This window comes from Prionailurus bengalensis, chromosome C1 (genome assembly GCF_016509475.1).
Source record: "Prionailurus bengalensis isolate Pbe53 chromosome C1, Fcat_Pben_1.1_paternal_pri, whole genome shotgun sequence".
NCBI classification, from domain to species: domain Eukaryota; kingdom Metazoa; phylum Chordata; class Mammalia; order Carnivora; family Felidae; genus Prionailurus; species Prionailurus bengalensis.
The window spans coordinates 105547442-105557542 of record NC_057345.1 but is presented as its reverse complement, the minus strand read 5'-3'; the positions used below and the strand labels follow the sequence as shown (position 1 = coordinate 105557542).

The 10101-nt window shown below is 47.0% G+C and overlaps 1 protein-coding gene across 2 annotated transcripts; it reads right to left on the bottom strand.

The window, feature by feature from the left end:
• Window positions 1-3683: 3683 nt before the first annotated feature.
• On the bottom strand, window positions 3684-9340 carry CIART (circadian associated repressor of transcription). 2 transcript variants are annotated; one of them, XM_043576123.1, is made up of 6 exons: window positions 9237-9340; window positions 8207-8632; window positions 7986-8061; window positions 7650-7728; window positions 7426-7537; window positions 3684-4340 (listed from the first exon to the last, which is right to left on the bottom strand). In XM_043576123.1, the coding sequence occupies exons 2-6, from the start codon at window positions 8570-8572 to the stop codon at window positions 3816-3818; spliced, it is 1158 nt and encodes a 385-aa protein (XP_043432058.1). In that variant the 5' UTR covers window positions 8573-8632; window positions 9237-9340; the 3' UTR covers window positions 3684-3815. The 2 variants fall into 2 exon arrangements, with proteins under 2 accessions (XP_043432058.1, XP_043432057.1); XM_043576122.1 differs by having other exon boundaries at window positions 8207-9339.
• Window positions 9341-10101: the final 761 nt, after the last annotated feature.

The window sequence follows — 10101 nt, the reverse complement described above, 5'->3', positions numbered from 1 at the left end:
TTGTGCTCATTAGTTTACATATTAGATATGGCTGCTTTGGGTTACAGTGGCAGACTTGGGTGTTGGAACAGAGCCTAAAATATTTGCTATCTGATTGACCCTTGCTGACGCCTTTTTTTTTTTAAGCTTATTTATTTTGAGAGAGACAGAGACAGTGTGAGCAGGGGAGGGGCACAGAAAGAGGGAGAGAGAGAATCCCAAGCAGACTCCACACTGTCAGTGCAGAGCCTGGCACAGGGCTCAAACCCAAGAAACCATTAGACCATGCCCAAAATCGAGAGTCGGACGCTTAACCAACTGAGTCACCCAGGTGCCCCGACTCTTAAATGCTCAGTCTCTTTCCTCATCTGTGCTAATATCTGTCCTCAATCACACAAAATTTGTCATGGGAATCAAATGGGATAAAATATAAAATTATTTTTGAAATAAAGAGGGAACATAACATTTTTGAAAGTCTGCTATATACCAAACCTTGTACAGGCACTTTAAGTGCATGATCTCATTTGATGGAGTAAAGGGCCAAAGACAGCCTGTATATCATTGTTTATTGGAGAGAATTGTTGGGAGAAGGACTTGAGTTGGTCACTGAAAGAATGGAAGGGTTTAGTTAACAGGAGCAGGAAAAGGCCAGGCAAGGTAAACAGCATGAATTAGAGTTTAGAGCTAAAAAGTCTTAAAGTGTTCAAGGACAAATAAAAAAGTGAGCAAAGGGATCAATTAAGGGAGAAGGAGAAACAAAGGCTTTGACTAAAGGCTTTGAACTTTCTTCTCCAAGCACTGAGGAGCCATTGAAGGATTCAAATAGGATATAACATTCAAGACATTGTTCTGTAAAAGTATTCTGGTTATCAGTGAGAAGGGATTAGAGGTAAGAGAGACTATTGCTATAGTTAAAGTTTAGGCCAAAGATGTGGCAATGAAATGGATAGGAAAAAATAGATTTTAAGAGACATTCCAAGGGGCGCCTGGGTGGTTTAGTTAGTTAAGTGTCTGACTCTTGATTTCAGCTCAGGTCATTATCTCATGGTTCCTAATTTCAAGCCCAGCGTCAGGCTCTGTGCTGACAGCCCAAAGCCTGCTTGGGATTCTCCCTCTCTGCCCTCTCCCCCTTTGGGTGCCTGCATGTGCATGCATGCTCTCTCTCTCAAAATAAATAAATAAACTTAAAAAAAAAAAAGACATTCCAAATGCAGAATAAAAAGATTTGACGATGGGCCACCTGGGTGGCTCATTTGGTTAAGTGTCTGACTCTTGATTTTGCCTCAGGTCATGATCTCAGGGTTGGGTTCCCAGCCCATGTTGGGGTGCAGTCAGATTCTCTCTCCCTCTCTCTGCCCCTACCCCACTCACACTTTCACTCTCTCTCTCTCAAAATAAAAAAATATTTTTAAAAAAGAATATGTTGACTGGCACCAAGTTTTGAGTTTAGTTATCTAGAGAAATGTTGGTAGCATAGATAGCACTTACAAAAGAAGACGAGTATAAAAAGGCAGAACAGGACATCTTCAAAGGAAAGAAAGTATTTTGATTGGGGACCACTGGAAAAAGCACCACACTGGAAACTCAGAATTCTGTACCACACGCTGTGTTGTCTTGTACAAGCCACCTAAGTTTCCTTGTCTAAAAAGTGAGGGGTTTGAGTGATACCTGTTGGTTCTAAAATGCGGAAATTTTCAATAATATTTAGGTGTTAGTAACATGTAAACAGAACTGTTCAGCAGAAATGTAGACGTTCAATATGTCTTCTGTGGGAAATACTGGGACTAGAGATAGGGCTTCAGGAGTCTTCAAAGTTGAGGCAATAATTAAAAGCCATGAAAGATGAAATCTTTTTGTGAAAGTATGTAGTCAGAGAAAAGAATCAAGGACTGAGCCTGAGTGCACACCCACATTCTAGAGTGGGCAGAGGTGGGGCCATTAAGAGATATAGAAGTTGCTGCCAGGTAGGTAAGAGAATTAGGATAGTGTGCTGTCATGGAACCCAAGGGAGGAGAGTTTCAGTAGGCAGCATCAAGAGTGTCAAATGCTACAGGAGCAGGAAGCACATAGCCTTTGTAAAGGATCCTGGATCTAGCTATTGATTTGATGGAAGCTCCATTAGAATACCTGATTCTGTGAGATAATTAGTGACTCTGGAAGGTGCACCAGAGTGGTAGTAGCTAAGCTGTAGGGGGCTAAGGAGTAAGTGGTAGGAGTCGGAAAGATTAATTTTTTAGAAGTGTTATTTATTTTTGAGAGAGAAAGAGAGTGCGAGCAGGGGAGAGGCAGGGAGAGAAGGAGACACAGAATCTGAAGCAGGCTCCAGCTCTGAGCTGTCAGAACAGAGCCTGATGCGGGGCTTGAACCCACCAACCGTGAGATCATGACCTGAGCTGAAGCCAGACGCTTAACCGACTGAGCCACCCAGGAGCCCCAGGAGTTGGAAAGATTAGACTGTCAAAAATATGAAGAAAATGGGGTGCCTGGGTGGCTCAGTCCATTGGGGATCTGACTCTTGGTTTTGGATCAGGTCACGATCTCCTGGTCGTGAGATTGAGCCCCACATTGGGCTCTGTGCTGGGGCATGGAGGCTGTTTGGGATTTTCTCTCTCCCTCTTTGTCTGCCCTTCCTGCTCCTCTGTCAAAAATAAATAAATAAACTTATAATGTTATGAAGAAAATATGAGAAAGAGGACAAGCAGACTCAAAAGATGTTTTCCAGAAGGGGGAGAACTGATCCCACTTGTGGGAGGAATAAATATTACTTGTAGGAGAAATAAATAAATAATTCAAGAACAAAGTTACAAGATAAAGAGGGGGATAAATGACAGCAAAAGTTCCAGAGGAGAAAGGTAATCAAGGGCACAAATGGAGTGGTTTGTCTTAGAAAGGAGGTTACGCTCTCTGAATTCAATCAAGAGACGATTCTTCCCTGAGAACAGGAAATTTGAGCAATGGGGGAAAGATGGATAACCAGCTGTGAGAAACATGCTAAGTAGCCAATAAGAACAATGAAAATGGCTGAGTCGTCTGATACATCGCCAAGGCTTAGGATGGGAGAGGACATGGTCTGGATGGTCACTGGGACAAATGAGTCAGAGTGATATAGAGAGAAGGGTGGATGTAGATAAATGTACAGACTCCATTTCCGCCTCCTGATAACATGGGGCGGCTTTCCATACGTTTAGCAGCTGCAGCCTTTTGAATCAGGATGTGGCCTGTGTCTGAGTGGACTCCCCATTCTGACAGCTCTAGAGCACCCCTTCCTCATCACAACTAGCAACCCCAGTGGCTGTCCTGGCTCCTGTGTCCCCCTTCTGGCAGCAGTCGATTACATGTGCATTTATTCATAAGCACCAATAGTTCCCATCAAAGCAAAGAGCTATCCCAGAGCAGAAGAGCCTGCTAGTCTGGGCCAGCTGGAAGATTTCAAAAGTGAGAGACACAAAGGAAATGTACTAGTCTCTGAGGCTACATGAAAACACAAGGCCCATTCTGAACCCTGTAACTGTCCCAACAGTGGTCCCGAGGAAGCCAGCAAGAGTCCCTTTTCTTCTCCACTGGACCTCTCTCATCCCATTCAGATTCTAACTAGCTGGAGCTCATGTTCACAAACATTCCCATCCCCTCTCTTCTTTCCTGCTGCTTAGAGAATAAATACTGGTACTTGAAGCAGGTTTATATTTCCTCCAATCAACAAACTGTTTAGGTATAAAATTTCTTTAATCAAAAGGATTGCTCTTCCCTCAACACAAATGCACACGTTAAAAGTAAAAAATATATATGAGAGAGACACATATTTACACAAATTAGAAACCACAGTCGCGAGTCCTGGGTTAGGGGTTGAGAGAATGGACATCAGGGGCAACTGAAGGATGGCTTCTCATCTGCTCTAGATGTCTCCCAGTCATCTCTCTGGCCATGGTGGGTAGACCAGGGTGGGACAGGGTACAGCTCCAGTCTGATGGCAGAGTTACTGGCAAACTGTGGCAAGGAGGTCCCTCTCCAGAGAGTTTCTTAGGAGCACTGGGGATGACAGGCGATGCTGTAGCAGGTAGAACTGAAGTGGTTGGGGCAGAGTGGGTGAAGGGCTGTACTCCATGCTGGACAAAAAGGATGATACCGATGCTGGCTCCAGTGCCTAAAGGACCGTGGCTCAGGGAAATGGTACCTGGGGAACTGAGGGGTGGGTTGCAAATTGGAGTGGTGTGGGTCCAAGTGAGGTGCATGGCTGGCCATTCTGTGAGGTGCCAAGGCTGCTTCGATTTCAACACTAGATGTCCTAGCTGTGTCTGGTCCATCTTTTCCGTGGGAGGTGCAGGAGAGGAAGCAGCTGGATGGCTGTGGTGGCTTGGAAAATGCTAGAAGGAAGACACAAGAGAAAAAAAATACATGAGAGAGCTCTCAGATGAACTCCACTTGGTTGCTTAAAATTTTTCTTTCCTTGGGGACTCTGTCTGCAAGGCAAACATACCATGTTTTATGCAACAGATAATTTCCTGGCAGGCCATGATTAAGTAAAAATTTTAGTAACCTAATTAGACTTTCACTTACTTGACGAATACTTGCAAGCCTGTTACGTACCACATATATATCAAACACTGGACATCCAGGTGGGCAAAATAAAACAGTCCTGTAAGGTTTCACTATTTAAAAAATAGTTCATTTTAGAACTTATTTTTCAAGACTGTTTTTAATATTTATTTATTTTTGGGAGACAGAGAAACTGAGTGTAAGCAGGAGAGAGGCAGAGAGAGAGAAAGAAGCAGAGAGAGAGAAAGAAGCAGAGAGAGAGAAAGAAACAGAGAGAGAGACAGAATCTGAAGCAGGCTCCAGGCTCCGAGCTGTACAGAGCCCAATGCGGGCCTTTAACCCATGAAGCACAGGATCACGAGATCATGACCTGGGCCGAAGTCGGACGCTCAACTGACTAGGCCACCCAGGTGCCCCGACTTCAAGCCTATTTTTAATTGGAATCATCATTTCCCAATTTGTATATTTAAAATTTTTTCATTTCCTTTGGTTGAATTGCTTAAGAAATGTAAATTGATATGCAGGCAATGGGGTGCCTAGGTGGCTCAGTCGGTTGAGTGGCTCTTTTGTTGTTGTTGTTGTTTTTAACGATCATTCGTTTTTAAAAAAAGAGAGAGAAAAACAGAGTGTGAGTTGGAGAAGGGCAAAGAGAAAGGGAGACACAGAATCCAAAGCAGGCTCCAGGCTCTGTGCTGACAGCTCAGCTCCAGCCTGAACCCAAGATCCGTGGGATCATGACCTGAGCCAAAGTTGGACGCTCAACGGACTGAGCCACCCAGGCGTTCCAAGTGTCTGACTCTCTATCTTGGCTCAGGTCATGATCTCACAGTTTGTGAATTCAAGCCCTGCATCAGGCTCCGCACTGATAGTGTTTGGAGTTCTCTCTCCCTCTCTCTCTGCTCCTACCCCACTCGTGCTCTCTTTCAAAATAAATGAATAAACTTAAAAAAATTGTTTAAAAATATGCAGGCAAGAGGGGCGCCTGGGTGGCGCAGTCGGTTAAGCGTCCGACTTCAGCCAGGTCATGATCTCGTGGTCCGGGAGTTCGAGCCCCGCATCAGGCTCTGGGCTGATGGCTCAGAGCCTGGAGCCTGTTTCCGATTCTGTGTCTCCCTCTCTCTCTGCCCCTCCCCCATTCACGCTCTGTCTCTCTCTGTCCCAAAAATAAATAAACGTTGAAAAAAAATTTAAAAAAAAATATGCAGGCAAGAATCCTCCTGCTTATTTAAAAACATTTTTTTGTTTTATTTATCTTGAGAGAAAAAAGAGAGCACATGCACACTGCACACACAAGCAGGGGAAGGATAGAGACAGGGAGAGAATCCCAAGTAGGCTCCATGCTGTCAGTGCAGAGCCTGGCTTGGGGGGTCGATCTCACAAATGGTGAGATCATGACCTGAGCCAGAGGTTTAGCTGACTGAGCTACCCAGGCACTCCCTCTGCTTATTTTTAAATGAGTTATTCCCATAGCAATAATAATTGTGCTTGATTGAAAACAAGGACTGTCCATTATCTATAGGAGACTTTCCCCTCCCCATCATTTGAGTACCCCATAAACACACTGTTGTTTGAAGGCACAAAAAAATAGGTCACTTCTAGGGGCACCTCGGTGGCTCTGTTGGCTAAGTGGCCAACTCTTGATTTTGGCTCAGGTCACAGTCTCATGGTTCTGTGAGACTGAGCCCTGCGTGGGGATCTGCACTGACAGTGTACAGCCTGCTTGCAATTCTGTCTCTGCCCCTCCCCAAAGCGTGCTCGCTCTGTCTCTCTCTCTCTCTCAGAAATAAATAAAAAGTTTTAAAAAATGGGTCACTTCCACACTAAGTCTAAGAATCTATCCAACATGGGGCACCTGAGTAGCTCACTTGGTTAAGCATCCACCTTCAGCTCATGTCATGATCTCACAGTTTGTGAGTTTGAGCTCCGTGTTGGGCTCTGTGCTAACAGCTCAGAGCCTGGAGCCTGCTTTGGATTCTCTGTCTCCTTCTCTCTCTGCCCCTCCCCCACTTGTGCTCTGTCTCTCTCTCTCTCAAAAAAAAAAATCTATCCAACACTCCTTCTATAGGTGTTCCATGGCCACCCTCCTACCCTCTCGGTGATGTATTTGTTATGAACGGTCCTTGAAACCCACACTTCCAGAGGGTTTGGAACAAAGTACTTGGGTAGGAGTACAAAGAAAGAGAAGGGAAGGGTTTCAGGGCAACAGAGGAGAAAGGATTTGTAAAGAAAAACTAAAAACTCTTACTGCATAACTCATTTGGCCAGGTAAAAAGCCTTCTATAGAGGCACCTGGGTGGCTCAGTTGGTTAAGCCTCTGACTTCAGTTCAGGTTGTGGACTCATGGCTCTTGAGTTTGAGCCCAAAGTCAGGCTCTTTGCTGACAGTACGGAGCCTACTTCAGATCCTGTCTCCCTTTCCCTCCGTCCCTCCCCCGACACATGTGTGCACATGCTCTTTCTCAAAAATAAATAAACATTTAAAAAAAGTATTTAAAAAAAGTCCTCTGTATCCATGCAGAAAGCAGAGAAGCTGAAACATGAGGAATAAGGTTAAACTTCATGGAGTGCTTTTTTTTTTTTTTAAAGTAGGTTCCATGTCCAGTATGGAGCCCAATGTGGGGCTTGAACTCATGACTCTGAGAACAAGACTTGAAGTGAGACCAAGAGTCAGACGCTTAGCTGACCAAGCTACCCAGGTGCCCATTCATGGAGTTCTTTGTAGTGATACAGACAAAATAGAACAAAAACCATATAAGGATCAAGACAATGAAGGAACATTGGGCATTCCCTCCCGTGAAAAGAAACTTATTGGCAAAAAGGAAGAGACTTAGAAGAAAACAGAAAGAACCCATTTCTCCATGTACACTTCATTCTCTTATTTCCCCACCTCTCTCTCAGGTTTACATGTTCTTACCTTGGTCAGTTTGTGCCTGCTACTGCCCAAGGATGACTTCTGAGCAGCTATACGAGGAAACCAAGTCTTTAACATCCCTTCCACCTGTAGCAAGGTTCCTAGGTAACGCTCCCTGTGAGAAAGACATTTACTTAAAATGCCATCAAGTGTGAAAAAGGCAACAAGACAGGATTGTGGACATCTCCTTTTAAGGAAACACTGAGGAAAGAACCAGGAGAACTCACCCCATCTGGGGCTTTTGCAAAACACCTACAATACGCTGGATCCTGTCCATTGCCACGCTCTGCTGGAAACTGCTCAATCCTGGGGTCAGGGAGAAGGAAAGACATGAAGGATTGAGATGCAACAATTTAGTCAGGTAAAGGAAGAACAAAGCATGGTTAAAATAGATTCACCCAAAGAAATGAAATCACAGAAGCACAAAAGAAATAATGTAAAGATTAAAAAAAGAATAAAGCTTTAAATGCAAAGATTTAAAAGAAATACACATTTAAAACATCAAGAGAGAAAAAAAAAGAGGAGAACCTAGCCCAAATAATTGCAACTAACCAAATAATTACCTCTCTCAAATCGACCCATCTTCAGCCCATTCAGTAGGTCTGTGAGAGGGCGGATGAAACCTTGGAGCTCTTTACACTGTAGGAAAACAGGACAAAGGCTATGGGAGGGCTGAGAATTGCCCACACACCAGTACTGTTATTCCCCACTTCACAGGGTCCTTACTAACCATCTGGGTGCTAAGCCATTCCAGTATTGTCTCCTTTCCCCTGCTCTTTCTTACCTTCTGAGCAAAAAGCAGGTCTCCTTCTGTGATACAACCCTGGATGTTTACAGTGGTCTGTAATTCACCGTCTCTTGATCTTTTGACCCCAGATCCTGCCATAGGAGAGGCCAAGCCCCGCTGTTCCAAGTAAGATGTTGTATGTTGGTTGCTGGAGACCTTGGGCCGTTGCCTGCAGCGGATAGGACCCGGTCGTGGCCGAGAACCTCCCCTCTGCCCAACAGTGTCTGGCCTGGGGCCATGGGCCCCTTTGTCCTCCCCCTCACTATCGGAGGGGAGACCAAAGTCACTGTTCACTGGGGAGGTGGAAAAAGAGGAAGAGAGAGAATAGGAAGAACAGGAAGAAACGCTAGATGGAGAATCCATAGGTTCAGAAGCAGGGGCTGGAGAGCAGCTCCCGGGATACCCAAAGATCGGGACCTGCAACTGAAGAGCAAAGCAAGGGAGCATGTCACCATAATCTGAAAATTAGGAAATGGACTGGGAGACTGGGGTGTACTGCATGGGATGATAAGATCTCTTCTCTCCTCCCCAGTATCACCTGTCTCAGAGCCGACAAAGTCCTCTCCTCCGCCTGCCCCCCTCAATTAAGTACCTGGACTGCCCCTATGGGCTCCGCAGAGCAGCCCTTACTTAGTCTGACGCAGACTCTGTTCTTACCTCCCTCTGTTCAGAGTAAATTACCTGACTCGACACCTTCCGTCTCCCCACCCTGAACATTTGTTCGCCAGGTCTGTTCCCAACCTAACCCCGCAGCAAGGGCTACGGCGAGCCCGAGCCGAGCCGTAAATCTCCGGTAAGGTAACCGAAGCCACCTAGTGACCCTGTAGGGCCTGCTCCCCACAGGAACCTCCCGCCTCTTTCCAATCTTTCCAATCCGGAGCCCTGCACCAGGACCCTCTACAGTCGCGCCTGCCACGTGATGCTATCCCTCCCAATGCCCAATTCTGCTTTCGGTCCCTAAACCTACTCTCTCGGGGTCTGATCTTCCCGCGCGCGGATGGCTTCCCGGTTCTACAATCCTCCTCACCTGCGTCGGATCTGCTCAGCCCAGGCTGCCTCCGGCTTCTCCAACTCCGTCGCTCTCGGCTACCCACCTCCGCCTCTCTCCCACTGGGTCCCGCCCCTTCCCCCTCCCAGACACGTGCGGCGAGGCACGTGCCTTCCCCCTGCGAACACAGACCTCACACTCTCATTGGTTGTCTAACCGGTGGCACGTGACTCCCGCGCCTGACTTTCACATCCCATTTGCTACAGCCTACTAGGGGCTCGGCCAATAGAGACCCAGTTAGGTGACGATTGGCTGGAAGGGAAGGATTCCGTGCTCCGCCCCTACATGCGGCTCGCGACCGGGACCCGGTGAGGAGAAAAGGCGGAGGGTGGAAGAAGAGTGGAAAAGGGCGGAGCCCGCGGTCTTAAATAGGATGGTGGTGGGCAGGAGACGTGCGGTTGGAGTGCACGGACGGGGTGTGTGATGTGAGGCGCGCGTCTTGGGATGTGGGACTCCGGGCTCCTCTTCGGTAGCAGACTCCACCCTCCCCCTTTATCTCCCCTCCAGCTGTTAGAGCCTCCGCTCACGAGGGCAGCACGTGGAAGCCAGCAGCAACTTGGGTCTGCAACGTGTGTGAGAGAATGGCTGTATGCTACTGTGTAGCCTCCCCCCTCTGGGCCGCGCGGCCCTCGTGACTCTCCGATCTCTGGCTCCCTTTCCCCGCCTCCTCCTCCTACAAGTTGGGTGCCTCCTGCCCTGCTGGGTGAAGAGGGTGGGGACTGCCGCCGAGAACACCGCGTCCTCTCCCAGACTCCCACTGGGGCGGCTCCTCCGGCCCTTTCCTTACATAACCCGCCACGCACGTTACCAGCTCAGATGCCAGTCGGCCACGACTGTAGAGGTC

Bases quoted from the DNA above. Each gene is read 5' to 3' on its own strand.
- CIART (XM_043576122.1), bottom strand. From the start codon at position 8,656: ATGCTCCCTTGCTTTGCTCTTCAGTTGCAGGTCCCGATCTTTGGGTAT. The intron at 8,062-8,206 runs GTAAGAAAGAGC...GTTTTCCTACAG, and splicing joins ACCTGCTTTTTGCTCAGAAG to TGTAAAGAGCTCCAAGGTTT. The intron at 7,538-7,649 runs GTGAGTTCTCCT...TCTTTCTCACAG, and splicing joins TTGCAAAAGCCCCAGATGGG to GGAGCGTTACCTAGGAACCT.